Raw genomic sequence first — 16,082 nt, 5'->3', positions numbered from 1 at the left:
AGAAGTAAAAGAGGAAAGAATAAAGCAAATGTCACATGTTAACATTTATGCAATCTGGATAACAGCACGTGGGAATTTTGTACTCTTCTTGCAATTTCTTTATAAGTCTACACGCATGTCAAAATAAAGTAAAAGAGAAAAAGAAGAGCCACCAGCTTGTTCATTAAACAAATGGATGAAAATCCAGGGTCTGCAACAGGAAAGATACCCAGTAAACATCTGTTGACTGAATGAGGGGAGCGGTTAGGATTTCTCCAGCTGCAGACAGGACCAATGGCACCTGGCCCTGTCATCCTTCTGGGTTAAGGGAAGGCAATGGACTAATTCATTCCCATAGCTCTTCTCTGACCCACGGCAAGTTCAGTACACGTCCAGTGCACACAGCCCCCAGCAGTCTGTTGAGAAATTGTAGCCTCCCTTGGAGATGGTGGGAATAAGCTAGACCAAGGGTCCCCAAAGAGTGTTCCATGGAACACTCACCAACTTGGCGAGAAGCAAATAGGGTTGTGTGAGAAGAGGATTCTGGAGGTCAGATAACTGTGGGAAACGCATTGCAACAGGAAAAGACACCTTGCTTGTGCTGGAATCCCCGGAGAGCGCCAAGAAGGGGACGTGGACAGAGCATGAAGTGTGTGACAGAGCTCTGGGAGGAACACACTTTGGGAGGCGCTGGTCCAGCGCTGCTGTCAGCATGCTGGCTTGGCCAGCTGCTACCTGCTTCTGAGGCACAGGCGCGAGAGCTACCAAGGCGGACAGACACGCTAAACTTGGGGGACAAAAGGAGACGTTTGGCTGGACAAGGCACGACGCCAAACAGTCTCCGAGACTCGGGCTGAGAGGTGCTGGGTTGCCGCAGCACCAGACACAGAACAGGGCCACTGACGACAAGCGTCTCGTGGGTGGGAAGTGAGGCACACAGAGGGGGACAGGACCAGAGTCACACGACCCAGTAAAGGGCCTTTTCCATATACCCGTGTTCTCTGGGCTTCTTGACTGAGGTCTTGACAAGGTCAAGTCCAGGGGAACAGAACTCTGTCAAAGGATGGGCACAGCTATGCTTGCCGACCACTCTCCAAAGACTCCCCTACTGCTGCCCAGGGCTGGGGAGCAGGGACAAGGAGGTGGTCAGAGAGCCCTCCCCTTGGCATTCCTCAGTGGTGGTGGCTGGCAAGTTTTGGGTGGAGAGGGGGACAGCTCACACACGGACAGGTGTGTGGCCAGTGGAGTGTCCCTGGTGATTCTCCACTATAGGTGTGACTGGTGGCTGGTGAGAGCCCCCAGGAACACCAGAAAGTCGGGATGGAAGGGGCACCTGGGCAGGGTGCAATGTCAACCCAGACCTGTCTCAGAAGGGACAAGCCAACCTGCGCAGCACACTCAGGGCAAGCTGGTGGTGAGTGGCAGCCTTTGAAATCAGGGTCACCAGGGCCTGGGCCATGGGGGGCCTTGAAGGCTGAGTCCAGCAACTTTGAAGGGCTTTGTGGAGGAGAGTAGCTGGTGTATGGGTCCACCCGTCCACCCGGAACCTTGGAAAGTAGCCTTTTGGAAATAGGATCTTTGCAGAGGTAATTAGTTCGGTTAAGATGAGGTTGGACTGGTGCCCTTGTAAGAAGAGAAAAATGAGTCACAGACACACAGACACACAAAGGAAGACAGCCACGTGGAGGTGGAGGCAGAGATGGACATGGCCACAAGCCAAGGGATGCCCGGAGCTGCCAGGAGCTGGAATAGACAGGAGGGTCCACCTGGACCCTGCAGAGGCAGGGTGGCCCTGCTGGCACTGATTTCAGAATTCTGGCCTCCAGGACTGCGAAGCAGTACATCTCTGTCACTGTAAGCCCCAGTGTGTGGTGCTGAGTGACAGCAGCCACGGGAGATGAACACACGTGGGCAAGTGTGTGTGTCAGAGAACACGCTCCTGGAAGCATTTTGGGGGAAGGCACTGGGGACACAGGGGCAGCGGCTGGAGCTCAGCCCAGCCTGGGACTAGGCAAGAGACAAGGAGTCGCCCAGGGCACATCCAGGCTTGTGGCATGGGAAGCTGGGTGGAAGGTGCAGGGTCCCCGCAGGAGTGGTGGGGGTGGGCTCGGGAAGGGGGCGGGGCCCCAGACACTCACTCGGAAGCCGGGCCCTGCGTGCTGATGAGATGGGTCCGCACAAACCCGACCTGGCCTGAGGCCACGTGTCGGCCCACGCACCAGGGCAGGACAGGCACCTGGGCGCCGAGGATCTCAATGAGGTCGCCACCTCGGAAGGTCATCTCTTCAGGCCCCGAGCCCTGGCAGTCAGCCACCGCCAAGGCCAGGCCCACAGCTGCAGAAAGGAGGCCGCAGGGTCAGTGCAGGGGAGACCTGGGCAGGGGCCAGGGTGGGCAGATGGGGCCGCCCCCAGACACCCCAGACACATGCGGGATTCATCTTTGCCTGTTAGGAGGTTTGCGTGAAGCTTGTTCCCCACCCGTGAGCGGCCAGACACCTGCGTGGTCCTCAGAGAGGGTGCTTCTACCCCGACAGGGCGATAGTCACAAGCCTAGTCCCTACCTCCCCGCCCCCGAGCCTTCGGGTCCATTTCCCAGGTGCGCTGGCAGCTCGGCGCAGAGCAAGAAGCTGGACGGGCATCCAAGCCGCAGGGCTCCTGGCAGTGCCAGCTTCTCTTAAAGAGGACCCATGACCGGGCAAGCCCGGGCCTCACGGCCCTGCCTTCGTGCAGGTGGCAAATCCAGCTAGAGCCCAGCCCACTCTGGCCCGGGCCTTCGAGGTGTTTAATGTGGTGCCCAGAAGAGAAAGAGCCCCGACCGTCCTGTCCTGTCGCATTGTCTGCGAAGTTACACTCGGGAGCTCTGGGGGCAGTGACAGGCCGCGTGGTGCCCTGCGCACCGTGTGAGCGTGGGTCAGCCTGCGGACATGGCTGAGCTCAGGCACCACCTCACACACTGGAGAGGACTCAGGACAAGCACAGAAACCTCCAAAACGTTGGTGCCACCCCCTCGTCACCTGCCCCCCCAGGGGAAGAGAGGCCGGTGGAAGCACTCACCCATCAGCGGGGTGTTGGGTGTCGCTGGCTCACCCACGGAGTCATCGACGGGGTCCCAGTGGAGCCTGAGAGCCCACCTGGAGCCGGGAGAGGGAGGTCTTTGCTGTGGGATTTCAGATTTGGGGCAGATAACATTCTGTGCATAGACTGGAAAAGTCAGCTGTCCCCCAGCAGCCTAGGTGCACCCCACTCCTCCTCCAACATACACGCACACCTGTCCAGGTGCATGGCCTCCAGGGAGCCCCACACCCCCTGCCTAGGTGCCTCATCCTGGGGGACACCATCACCCCTGTTAACTGGGAGCCCTGTGTAGCCCCCAAACATCTGCCCTGTTGCTCCCCTCAAGGCAGCTCAGTACAACAAGGGGCGAGGGGGCGCCCCAGCCTGGGGATCTGGAGACCTCGATTCAAATCCTGGCTCTGGTGTGACCTTGCCGTGTGACCTGGACAAATTGCTCCTCTCTCTGGGCCTCGGTTCCTTTGGCTAGAAAAAATGGAAGCTGGACTAGGTGATGACAGTCCCTCCTTTCCAGGTGGCATACAACATGCTTTGTGCCCCCGTGCCTCCCAGGTCTCAGTAACGGATTGCTGAGCCACAGCCTGTTACTTCACAGACCCTACAAATCAGGAGACTGAGTTTCTGTCTTTGCTTTGGCTGCCAGGAAGCTCCAAGCCAAGTTTATGCTCCACATTCGGCAAATGAATAGGAACTTACATGTCACCTGTCCTCACATCCCCTGGCTCTACCTGCCTTTGGTTTGGTTTGTGCAGGTTTCTGTATGCCTCCCCACTGTGGGTACGCATGGATGTAGCCCCCTCAAAAACTTTTCGGAACAAGTCTGGCAAGAGCTCCATGCCACACACTCCTGTGCCGTCTGACCCCAGGATGGCCCTGCCAGGTAGATGTCGTTGCCCCGTCATGCAGGTGGCAGGCCTGAGGCCCAGAGAGCTGGACTGACTCGCCAAGACCACACAGCCGGACATCAGCAGAATGGGCCACAGCCAGGTCTATCTGGGGCTCACACCGTTCTCTGTCGCCCCCCCCCTTGGCCTACGGACAGACCAGGGCCTGGGAGTCTCCCCATGGCCCAACCACACACAGAGCCGGCAGGAAGCAGAGCAGCAATGGGCGGTACCTACTGATGAAACGGGATCAGAGGTTCCGGGGTGGCCGCCGCCACCTCCGCGCAGGACATGCTGGGGCTCGCCGAGAGGCCTGCTTCTGGGGCCACCTCTCCCTGGGGACGCCCCGAAGCCCGCCTGAGGGGCTGGGGGCCCCTCCCTGTACCCCCAGGGCCAGTCGTCACTCTCACGTGGTGGTCAGGACACAGGACAAAGAAGGGCCCTTCAAAGGGACGGAGGAGGTCATTCAGGGTGGCCTGCTCGGGGGCAGGTGTAGCTCTGCCAGGCAGGACCCACCACCCCCCCACCAGGAGACACAAGGGGAGTCCACCTGCACGAGTCCCCCACCCCCAATTTCTACACCCACAGAAACGCAAAGGGACCCAGACTGGGAGGCTGGGACCTGGGCGGGGTCCTGGCTCTGCCCTGACGTGCTCTGTGAGGCTGGCTTAGCCTCAGCTTCTGTCTCTGGGCCTCAGTTTCCCTATCTGTGCTGTGCGGGGCCAGATGTGTGATTTCCAGGGCCCTTCCTCTTGGACTGCCACCAGCGAGTCCAGTTGCAGCTGGGTGGCCCCTTCCTTTCTGTGGCCGGGGTAGGAAAGACGGCTCTGTGTCCCGTGCCCCGCAGACTGGGGTCAGCCACCAGGCCAACGCCGCAGCCAAGTCAGGAACGCGGGCTGGGGGCTGGCGCGAGACAGAACGTCTCTTCCTCCGTTTCCCAGGCGCCTGTATGTCTTTGGGGGCAGACCAGGGTCTCTCAGGGACTGGGGCACCTGATTGTCGGGACCTAGTCAAGGACGCCGTCACCCCGCACAGCAGCTCACCTTCTTGCATGAGGAGGCTCTCGTGGGTCAGCTTCAAGGCATCCTCGTCCACGTGGACTCGGATGGCCGTCTCCTCCTCCTCGCCGGGCGAGAGCAGCCAGAAGTCCTGGTCCACAAGCAGGTTTTCCAGGCAGTGATGCGTGAAGCCTGGAGGGAGGGCCAGGCCCAGTCACCAGTGGGCTCAGGGGGGCAGGGAAGCCTGTGTGGCCCCAGTGTTGGCTGAGCCCTGCACGGACCAGGCCCAGGGAGACCCCTGACCTTGCCCTTGGCGCACCCAGGGAGCTGGCCACGACCCAGCGGGCCACAGTCTGACTGTCTGGGCTCGAGTGGTCAAGCCCAGCCCCACTCCCCACCTGAGGGGGTCATGACCATTATCAAGTTATGTGACCTCTCTGTGCCTCCGTATTCTCATCGGTACTGGCGAGATTGTGAGGTCGCAGGGCCCTGCGGGCTGGCAGTGAGCTGGATGGAAAACATGCCCGGAAGAGCCCGGCTGGTGTTACCAGCTAGCGTGGGCTGTGCCCGCTTCTGTCAAGGGACGCTTGTCTCTGGGACCCGTGAGCCTTTGTCAACCACAGTCTGGCCAGCAGGCCGCGTGGCTCCCTGCCCGGGTGCATGCGGGAAACCGTTGCTCCCTCGTCCTCAAACGGAGGGCCGAGGTTCTCAAGCAGGTGCGGTCAGGCCCCGAGAATGCCTCCGAACACAACGGGATGTTTTAGGAGGAAGACACACGGGTCAAGTGAACAACAGCAGGTTTCCTGGTCGGTACTGAGGCCATCGGAGCCGGCTTTCCTCAAGGTGTGGTGACGTGAAATCACACAGGACAGAGTGACAGAGTGTGCAGGAAACTCAGCCAAGAGCATTCTCGTAACAGAGACCTGCACCCACCCACGGCCCCACCCGCCACAGAGGCCTCCCGGAGCAGGAGAACACACCACTTTTCGTCTTCACTGGAGAGGCCCTTGGGCACTAACCTACTCTAAAGCACCGATTTGAAACATAAAGTGCATTTGTGCACAAGTGTCCTCCCAGGGGAGTCCCTGTAATCGATCATGGGGTGGGGGGTCACCTCTTTACCAAGAGCGTGGTAGGTGGAGAACTTCCAGATTTCTTCGAAAGTCTTAAACATCACCACGACCCGATCCTGGTCACTGTGGATAGACAACAGCCTCGCCGATAATTCCTTAAGAGAAGGAAATAGGGATGGGAGACCTGCCCTGGGGGCTCCGGGGCATCTGGTGGTCGGAGGACAGGAGCTACGCAACAGAAACAGTTTGCAAAAGTGGCCCTGGCAGGGGACGGCACGGACAGAGTGGGTCTCTGGACAGCCCGTCAACTCCTCCCCTGCTCACAAGCCCACCGTTCCCTCCCAGAGCCCCAGTGGGCTCCAAGCCCGGCCCCACTCCCTCCACGCCCCCCTGGCCACACCACCTGCCTTACTCCCTGCACACCAACGGCCCCAGGCTCTCCTGTCACTTCCGTCCCGCTCGGGCTGTGCTCTCAGCCTGGGCGAACTGGGCTCGCCTCCCCGCACCAGGGATGCATCCGCTCAGGCTTCGGTTCTAGCTCTAGTGTCCCCTCTGCTCTGAGCTCCATCAGGTGGTGGTGATGGGGCATTAAAACAGCACCAGCGAACACGGCAGCACGGACACATGGTGACTCAGGTGGCTGGGGCTGCCACGGTCATCTCCACTTGACAGATAGGAAATCAGGCCCTGTCTCTTAGCTAGGCCTGAGCCTCCGTAAGTGGCTTGGCCAGAATTCACTCCCAGAGCCAGACCCCCTAACTGCCACACCCTGCCCGCGTCACCACGGCGGCCCATGTGAGCGGTTGCCCCGTGCCAGACACCGTGCTGGGTGCTTGGTGTGTTGGGCGCATGGTCCTCACGGGCACGAAACTCCAGGCTTCCCTGGTATGCAGCTGAGGAAGCTGGGCTCACAGAGCGGCAGGGCCAGACCAGGCTGACCCCCAGCCAGCGCCTCCCCCCACCAGCCTCCCCAGTAAGATCAGCTCCATGCCAGCCCTCTGACTCCCTGTCAAAGGGGCTTTGAAAACCCTCGCAGGAGGGGGAGCACAGAGAAAGGGACAATGCATTGGCCACCTGTGCTGGGGTCCAGGGCAGCACACAGCGCCCCCCTCGAGGCAAGCTGGTGGGGCGGCCTCCTTCTCCCCAAGCCCCTTGCCCCGAGGGCTGACGTCACAGCCCTCCCCTCCAAAGCCACTGAGCTCCCCAAGTGGCCCTGCTCTCTGCACCTTCCTCCTCTGCCTGTCCTCAGGCACCAGCCCTGCACCTCCCTCACTCTGGCTCCTTGCAGCACCCGCTGCCAGCCCACAGGGCCACTCACCCCCAGCGCACGCGCCACCACCCGGCTGTCGTTCTCCAGCAGGCGGAGCCGGGCCCGTAGGGCCTGCTGCAGGCGGGGGTCCCGCAGCCCACTCTTCCTCCGCACGGCCAGCAGCTGCAACGTCAGGTCTGGAAGGGGCAGACGAGGGCGGGCAGTTAGCCTGGCCTGGCCAGGGCTCTATGGGGCGCTGGCCTGGCTTGTTTAGCCTCCAACTCACAGACCTGCCCCCAGAGGCCTGGGCCGTGGGCTCATAGGCAGCCTGAGAGATGCAGCTTTAAATCTCAGCCATGTCCCACACCACCTGTGATGACCTGGGGCTGTCACTTGGCCCCCAGCCTCAGTGTCCCTAGCTGTGAGTGCCCATCCTACAGAGAGATGGGGAAAAGGGACTCTTGTCCCCCCAGGGCAGACCAGCACAGAGTGGCTGTTCTGTGTGTGGTCCCCAGCTCCAGATGGTCACCGCATCAGATTCTCTGGACGCAGGGCCTGGCACCTGTATTTAACAAGCCCCTTGCCCACCCCACAGTGATTTTAAGGAGGGATGCCTGGGACCATGGGGCATCCCAGAAATCTCCACGCTGCCCACCTAAACTGGCTCCTCCCCCTCTTCCCTATCTCTCAAAGGGCCCCCGCCCATGCTCAGACCACGCACCCATCCCTCCATGACGCAGCACATCGGCCCACCAGCAAATCCCACTGGCTTTGCCCTCAACCCAGTGCCTGCCCGCTTCCTGGCTAGGCCCAGCGCGTCTGGCCTGGGCAGCTGTCTGCGCCTGGCCCTCCCTGTGGTCAGTCCTCTGGTCTACATGGAGCACGAGGGCCCGTCACAACATGCTCTGACTTGTCCCATGCAGTGACCACCAGCCACATGGGGCCACCTCCCCTTGTCACCATCTGAGGATGTGATTTCCTGCCAGAATCTGTCCCGGGCACTACCCTGTCCCAGGCCTGGGCTTGTGGGGAATAAGCCCCCTGCTGCCCGAGGCCAGGACGAGTGCAGACCCGGCAGTGGCGTCCCAGGACTGCCAGCCCTCTACGGAGTGAGGAGAGGGAGGGGAGAAGGGGAAAGATGGGGGTGTGGGGGGAGAGAGAGAGAGAGACTGGCTCCCCACACCCTGGATGAGCCGGGAGCACCTGCCTCAGGCCTTCTGGGGGGGACTCTGGCGCAAACGCCCCCACCCTGTGGGGAAGCGCCGGCGCTGAGCGGCGCGGACACTTCTGGGATCCGGAATCCACGGCCCGCGAGGAAGCAGCGGCCCAGCATTTCGCAGCAGCTCACAGCCCCTGCTCCGACAGGAAGGCGGGTGTGGCACTTTCAGACACAACATAATCTGTCCCACTGCCCAGCGCCAGATCCTGTTCATCCCAAGTGACCACACGAAAGGGAAGTCGGAGGACAGGCAGGGGTCTGAGCAAAGGTTAAAGGCCAACAAGGGACACCGGGGTCTCCATGCCCCCAGAGCTGGGGTTAGAGAGTCCCCAGGGTAAGGGGCACCTGCACCTCCTGGGCCCGGAGCCTCCTGGCCCTGTTGGTGTGTGCTGTTCCCACCACCCTCGCTCCGCGGAAATCCTCCTCCTTGGAGCCCCCCACAGCCCTGGAAACCTGTGCCTGGACACCTCTCCTGAGGGCCCCTGCCCTCCCCCTGTGCCCCATGACACCCTCGTCCACCTCTTTCCACATCCCCCCAGAGCATTGCCCAGGGGCATGTTCCCCACTTGGGCAGATGGAAATGCAGAGTCCTGGGCCCTGCCTCAGCTCCGCGGAATCAGAACCTCTGGGGGCAGGGCCTGGGCATCTGCATTTATCAAGCCCCTCCCCCTACCAGGATTTTAAGGTGGGCAGTCTGGGGCCACTTTGAGAAGCCCTGGGTTAGACATTCCCAGGTGCCCAGGTTTGAACCTGAAGCGCAGTGTGGGGAGGAGGATGTTTACCTGTGGGATATGCTCCCATCTGGCCGGGGGTGCTCCCAGCAGCAGGCCCAGGGGTGCCCGGGGGAGGGGCTGCATCTGCAACACAGCAGGTTCCTACCATTAGGGGAGAGCAAGCAGCGGCTGGGCCCCTCGCAGGGCCGAACACCTGGGTCTTTCTGCAAGAAAAGAGGCGCGTCTGTTCCACACGGGCGGCCTTTGCCCTCCGCCCGGTTCTCCAGCTCACAGGGCCCAGCGCTGCGGGAGCTGTGCTTTCCCCGCAGGCTCAGAACAACGCAAAGGGATGACCTTGCCCTTCTGGAGTCTGAATGGGTCTCATGGGGCAAAATGAAGGAGTCGGGCAGTCCAGCTCCTTGCGGAGGCTCCGGGGAGACTCTGTGTCCTCGCCATTCCCAGCTTCGGGAGGCGCTGTGACCCTTGGATTGTGGCCCCAGCTTCCACCTTCAAAACCGGCTCTGACTCCTGCTTCTGGCTGTCCCTCCCGATCTCCGGCTGCCAAGGCCCGTGATTCAGACCACCCAGGGTCATCTCCCCAGCACGAGATCCTTAACTTGATCCCATCTGCTGGATGAGGAGTGCGTACAGGGCCAGGGATAGGGACCTGGACATCTCTGGGGCCCGGTGTTTTGCTGACCGCAGATGGGCTTGGCCTCGCCGCCCGTGCGAGTGGGAGCCGGGACACCAACCCCCACTGGCTGCTCAGCCTCGGCTGGTCAGCACCGCCTCTGGCCCCAGCTCCCACCCTCGCCGCCCTGCAGGGTCTGCATCTCGACCTGGGCGCCCCGTCTCTGCCCTGCGCGGCTTCCTCACCCGAGCCCCAGGATCAAGGGAGAGGCGACTTGGGAAAGCCTGTGATTGCGGCGGAGGGTGTCGAACTTCAGCACGGCCAGATGTCTTGCTCGGAGCCCTGGGCGCAGCCCGGCCACGTGGCCTTGGACCTTGCATCCTTGGACGTTTGCTACCGTCTGCATACACCCCTGCCCAGGGAGCCAGGCTGCCCTGTGTGGTCAGGGCCCATTCGCGGGCATCGCTTGCTCTGCGTCCCTGGACCAAACCCAGCAGCGGGGCTCAGAAACTCCCGTCAGATCCGAAGAAGCGAATGGCACTCAGATCCTGGCTTCTAAGCACCATCCTCCGACGCAGGAGCCAGGGCTCCTTGGAGAAATGACGGATCCTGGGGCTTGGGTAGGGAACATGCAAGATGACATCTTGTGTCCCAGAAAGTAAGGACGTGCTCACAGAGTGAGGGAGACACCTCAAAAGCCCAAATTGGAGCGATCTGAGCAACAAAACAAAGAATGGCCTTTACAGTTAAGAGACTAAATTAAAGATGTATGAGCCGACCCTAAAATAAATACATGGATAACGGGAGAGGGACCCACTCTTCCTTACCCTAGAACCAGCTAATGGACACAGAAGGTGACGGGTTGGACAGTCACCATCTGGTGGCCATCCTAATAATTAATATTTCAGCCACAACCGGCCATGGATGACAACACGAGGCTTTATGAGTTTGATGAACAGGGTATTCACACGGTCTCAGAGCATCTTCCCACAAGCTCCTTTCTAGGGAAGAATAGTAACTGTGGGTGGCAAGAACTGGCAGGCGCCCCTTCACCAAGGGACGAAAGTCAGCATCTCCTGTCACCAGATGGAGGGACACCATAGGCCTCCTGACTAGCACACTGGGAGGACACATCACTTCTTGGGATTCCTGCCCCCAATCCTTGATGTCGTCATGAAGAAACAGTGCAACTACCTGTATCCTGAAGAACTGTGCCCTTTAAAATAGCAACTTCCAGATTTAAAGGCAGCACAGAGAGGTGGCAACAGAACACAAGGCGTGACCAGGATTTTTTTTTGCTATAAAGGACAATATTGGGACAAACGGTAAGATGCGAATGAGGTCTGTAGATGAGGTAACAGTATTATTAAAACTAGGAAATTAACATTGAAATAATTGCACTGCGGTTATGATGGGAATGTCCTGGTTTTAGGAAATACGGATGCCTGTGGAGATGAAAGGCATCATGCCTGCAATCTACTCCCAAACTGTCAGAAAAAATAAATGGGGGGAGGGCAGCAAGAGGAGTAAAATATGAATATTCGAGGAACCCCGGGTCGGGGTGAGGCGGAACGGGAGTTATTTTTAGTATTTCTTGCAACTTTCATTGTCAGTCCGAAATTGCCCAGAGAAGGCCAGGGCTGCAGGGGCACAGGCAGAGCCTGCCCGCCGAGCTGGCGCCCCTGCTGGCACCATCGAGCCTCCTACGAAAGCAGAAGTCCGTGGGCCGCGAGGCTGGGCCACAGAGTCATTCCGGTGCCGATGCCAGCACGCCCTGCTGAGCCTCCAGGGAGGAAACACCCAGCCAATGCTTCCTGTTCCTGCCACCGCAGCGGCATCCCCAGTCCCTCTGCCCGAGGCTCACCACTCCTCCTGGGCTGGCCCTGCTCCGTCTGCACTTTCCGCCCAGGTGTGCTCTGGAGGGAGCAGCTTCTGTGGCCTCAGCAGGCTCCCCAAACCAGGCCGCACCCCCAGCCCTCCAAGTCCTCGCTTCCTAGCCGGGCGGGCGGTGCCTGCAAGACCACTTCCCCTGTGAGTCAGCACCCAGGGGGCCACCATGGCCTCCTCGCAGTCTGCACACACACACAGAAGGACAAGACACCAGGTACAAAATACTCCAAGCGCTAGGCATCTGCCATGTCAGACTCTGGGCCAGGCAACTGCACATGAGATTTTGACTCCATTCTCCCAGCACGTCACTCATTCATGGATCACTCAAACAGCAATGGGGCGTCTGCTATGTGCCAAGCCCCGGAGACCCAAGACAAGGGGCAGCTAAGCGGGTGATGGGCTGAGGTTAGACACTGTGGGGAGGAAGCCAGGACGGGACCCGCCACGGCTATCTCTGGTGGGGCAGGAGCCAGGCAGACCTTGGCCTTCCCCTCTCCTTCCCTCCTCTCTCCCAGGGTCCCAGGCGGTGGGGAGAGAGGTCCTGGAGATCACCTAGGCTACCCTCCAGCTTTCCAAGTGGGGAGACTGAGGCCCAAGTTAAGCAGTGGCCCAGCAACCATCAGGATTAGAACCAGGTCACCTAGAGGCCAGCTCGTCCTCACTCAGTGGGCTTGGTCAGGTAGAAGGTGTCCCCACCCAGGCCTCAGGAGACTGGACGCTTGTCCCTGCTCAGCCACTGGCCACGGGGTTGCACAGGTCCAGCCCTTCCCCTCTCTGGGACTTGGTTTGCCTCCTGGCAGACCGACGGATACCCCATCCTGAGTAATCCCCGGGTTCTCTGAGGACAAAGCAGGACTGGAAGGCAAACGCCAAACCCTTTGGGAGGTGTTTCTAGAACAGTCTCCGAATGCACGGGTGGCCTCTGGGCCCTTTCCCTGTTCTCTTGCCAGTTTTGTTATCGCCGACGCACCCCTGGAAAAACATGAGCTGGGCCCTCGTCTGGCAGATGACTCACTGGGCTCAGTTGTTCTCTCCAAACACAGGCCGGGGGAGGAAACGAGAGTGCCGGAGAGCAGCCCCGGCTCCCAGAGCCCAGGGAGGCTGGGCGGGGACAGGGCGGGTGGAGGGGACAGGGCGGACGGGGCGGGTGGGATGGACTCACCGCCTCTGACAGCAGCCTTGGCCTCCTCAGGCCCCGCTCGCTCCTGGCCGGCAGGTGAGCTCATGGCCACAGTCTGGACCTCTTCCCTGCTGCTGCAGCCTCCGGGGGGCCCTGCCAGCCCCCTCCCCATCCAGGTCAGCTGCCCAGTGGTCACCTTGGCGGGGCTCTCCATGACCCGCTGTGGCCTCAGCGCTGAGGGCGCGGCATGCCTGGCTGGCCTCTGTGGAGAGAGGAGAGGGTAGGGGTCAGCAGGGATGGCCTCTCCAGGGAGACAGGCTGCCAGGACCAGCATGGACGTTGTGGCCAGAGTTGGGGGCCAGGAGGAGAAAACGCCACCGTTGTGGAGTGCCTGACGCCTTTGAGACCCAGCAGTGGCCCTACTGTGACCATGGCATGATGGCGTGGTGTGCGTGATCTGGCCCACCCGCCTCTGCCTCCTCTCACGCTCGCGTTTGCTGCACCCCCTTCTGCCACAGGGCCTTTGCACAGCTGCGCCTGCTGCCTGGAGAGCCCCTCCTCCCCTTCAAGGTGGAGCTACTGGAACGCCCAGCCAGCTGTAGCTGGCTACTGCAGCACCCTCTCCTGGGCCGTCACACCCTGGCGGACTGTGCTCCCAGGGTTGGGTTAGTGCTTTGCTGCCCAGTGGATGACACAGAAGGACACAGAGGTCCCCTTTCAGGCATCAAATGTGGATGCAAGTGAAGGCCAATGGGGTTGGCGGCCTGGGCCAGCGCTGAGGCACACAGGGGACAGGACCCCAGCAGGGGTCCTCGGGGTTGGGATCCGCCATGTCCCTCTCAGTTGTGCCTCGGGGGCAGAGGGGATAACAGGAGGCCTTGCTTGCAGGGGGGGGCGTGTGGTCAGGACGCCCCAGCAGGGAGGCCGGGTTCAAGGCTGATCGTGTGCTGGGAAGGCTCAACCCTGCCTATCTGGGACAGCTGGCAGGAGTCCCCTCTGCACGGTGCCTGGAGAAATGGGGCACCACCTCTGACTCCCCATCTGGGGATAAAAATGTAAGTCCAGCCTCCTGAGGACCCGCCTGCCCTTTCTTGGTGGACTCTGGGGAGTGGGCCAGCCAGCAGCAGGCCCAGAGCTGGCTGGGCCAGCAGTGTGGGCCTTGCAGCCCGGACGTGCCTGCCAGGCCAGGGCCAGGCAGCCGCAGGCTCCCCTGGCAACCCGAGGGCCTCCCAGCCCTGTCCTGTCTCCCACCTGCACGCTGGTCCCTGGGCGGGGAACACATAGGGGGTGGGCCAGACTGGGCAGCCGTGGGGTCAGAGTTGGGGTCACAGGACGTGGGCTGCGCCACGGGCAGCGGGAGGCCCTGAAGCTGTGAAGGGGCCTCAGCGAGCCCCTCCCACCGGCCCACCGGCCCGCCTGCTCCACCTGTAACCTGATTGGTCAGTTTGAGGCCGAGCCCTTCCTGTCCCCCAACCACCTGTGAGGGGCAGGGCCAGGGCCTGTGGGACGACAAACTAGAGGGGGGCCTCAGACGCCACAGGGCACCAGGGGACCCTGGCCCCCTGCAGGCAGCCCCGGGGAGGAGAGCCCAGGCCCGACCACAGTCCAGGACAGTGTTGCTGCGGGGCTCCCGCCAGGACGTTTGCTGGATGGTTACACACCCGGTGCCTTCGGCCTCACTGTCCCTCGTCCCAGCGCCCTGGTCATGCTCGCAGAGCTCCTCGGCCCCCTCAGGGTGCAGCTTGGGACGCCCTGGCCGCCTTCCCCTCGGACTTTGTTTTCTTTTCCCCTCACTGCCGAACCGTGGTCCTGGCACCTGGTGTCGTGGATGCCGCTGCCTGGGCCCCGGTCTGGCCTGGACCGGGAAGCCCACGGCCTGCAGCCCGGACTGTCTTCCCGCCCTCCCTTCGGGAGCACCCTCGAGTGGCTCAATAGCGCCGGAACCCACCCCGCAACGTGCAAGTCTCCTGGTTTATGGGGTCTTCACTCCCTACCCCAACCCCGGGTCCCCTCTCTGTCACTTTGTCCTTCAAGACCGGGTCTGATGTTCCTACGTAGTGGAGCGGGTGCCCCAGCAGCGGGGCATCTCTCCACCCCCTGGCTGGTGCCTGCCTCCCCCGCCCCCTTGCACCTCCTGCGGGTCAGGAACAGCCCCATGTGAGGCAGCCTCTGGGGGGGCGGGCACAGAGCTGGGGCTCAGGGACTGTTTTCTGAGAAAAGGGAAGGCTCCCAGGTTCAGGGAGTTTCCCGCCTGCTGGGTGAGAGTCCCATGAGGAAGTGGGCTCAGTCCCTGCCAGTCGGGGGGGTACTCAGAGCTCCCCCACTGCCGCCTGGCAAACCGCCGCCCTGGGCCCTGCAGCGCCCGGCTCATGCTGCAGAAGTGGAGGCCTGGCCGGGCGGATGCCTGGGGCTCCCCAGGGCCAGCTCACCAAGTTAGGGGGACCACCAAGCAGCCTGCGGGGCCTTTCTCCAGCTGGCCTCATCTTGCTCAGTTTCTTGGCGGGTGGGCCTGGGGTGGGCCAGGCATGGGGTCCAGCCCACTCTGGCCTCCAGTCACCGGAGAGGGGAGCCTGGCACCGGAACATGCAGACCCGGGGTCAGACATGGTGGCTGGGGGAACCCGTCCATGCCTCAGTTTACTCACCCAGAAAATGGGAATGAACACACCCACCTCACAAGGAGGCCGGCTGGGTGGAGCAGATGGGGCTCCTGCTTTACAAGTTTAACTAATGTGGCTGGAAGAAGGGACATGGATCGGACCCACCCTGAATGGGTCTGGAGACGTCTGGCTGGAGCTTTCTCGGGGCTTGGACTGAACAGACACTTTGAGGGACCATGGAGACCTCACCGCGCCACCAAAAGCACCTCTGGAGAGGTGTCTTGTCACCCCATGTCCTGGAGTGAACACCGTCCATGCCCAAAAGTCATGCCCACCTGGAACCTCGGGTGGGACCATTTTTGGAAATAGGGTCTCTGCAGATGAAGTTAACTTTAGTTAAGATGAGGTCGTACTGGACTAGGGCAGGCCCTGAGTCCAGTGACTGGTGTCCTTGTAAGAAAGAGAGGACACAGGCATGCAGAGGGGACGGCGAGTGGAGGCCGGGTGCCACAGCCACGGGACGCCTGGGGGCACCAGGGCTGGGGGGCAGGGAGGAGCCTCTCTGAGAGACCAGAGAGGGTGTCCGTGAGGCCACAGCGTGCCACCATCTCCAACTGCTGGCCTCCGGGACTGTGAGAGAACAAATGCTGCCGTT

General features: G+C 61.4%; 1 protein-coding gene across 4 annotated transcripts in view; it reads right to left on the bottom strand.

The window, feature by feature from the left end:
* SH3TC1 (SH3 domain and tetratricopeptide repeats 1) overlaps positions 1 to 16,082 on the bottom strand; it is a 51,052-nt gene that overhangs the window by 17,058 nt on the left and 17,912 nt on the right. For 2 of the 4 annotated variants that reach the window (XM_069496291.1, XM_069496292.1), the window contains exons 2-9: positions 12,871 to 13,090; positions 9,257 to 9,331; positions 7,325 to 7,452; positions 6,056 to 6,161; positions 4,979 to 5,125; positions 4,173 to 4,377; positions 3,034 to 3,110; positions 2,118 to 2,313 (exon numbers count right to left, since the gene is read on the bottom strand). In XM_069496291.1, the coding sequence (XP_069352392.1) occupies positions 2,118 to 2,313; positions 3,034 to 3,110; positions 4,173 to 4,377; positions 4,979 to 5,125; positions 6,056 to 6,161; positions 7,325 to 7,452; positions 9,257 to 9,331; positions 12,871 to 13,042 (1,106 nt within the window). In that variant the 5' untranslated portion in view covers positions 13,043 to 13,090. Of the gene's footprint in view, positions 1 to 2,117; positions 2,314 to 3,033; positions 3,111 to 4,172; positions 4,378 to 4,978; positions 5,126 to 6,055; positions 6,162 to 7,324; positions 7,453 to 9,256; positions 9,332 to 10,063; positions 10,426 to 12,870; positions 13,091 to 16,082 lie in introns of those variants that run through there. The other 2 variants (XM_069496295.1, XM_069496293.1) reach the window with 2 other exon arrangements.

The sequence above is a fragment of the Eulemur rufifrons genome, chromosome 20 (genome assembly GCF_041146395.1).
Source record: "Eulemur rufifrons isolate Redbay chromosome 20, OSU_ERuf_1, whole genome shotgun sequence".
NCBI lineage: Eukaryota > Metazoa > Chordata > Mammalia > Primates > Lemuridae > Eulemur > Eulemur rufifrons.
Note: the sequence above shows the minus strand (reverse complement) of the source record. Positions and strands in the feature narration are given on the sequence as shown.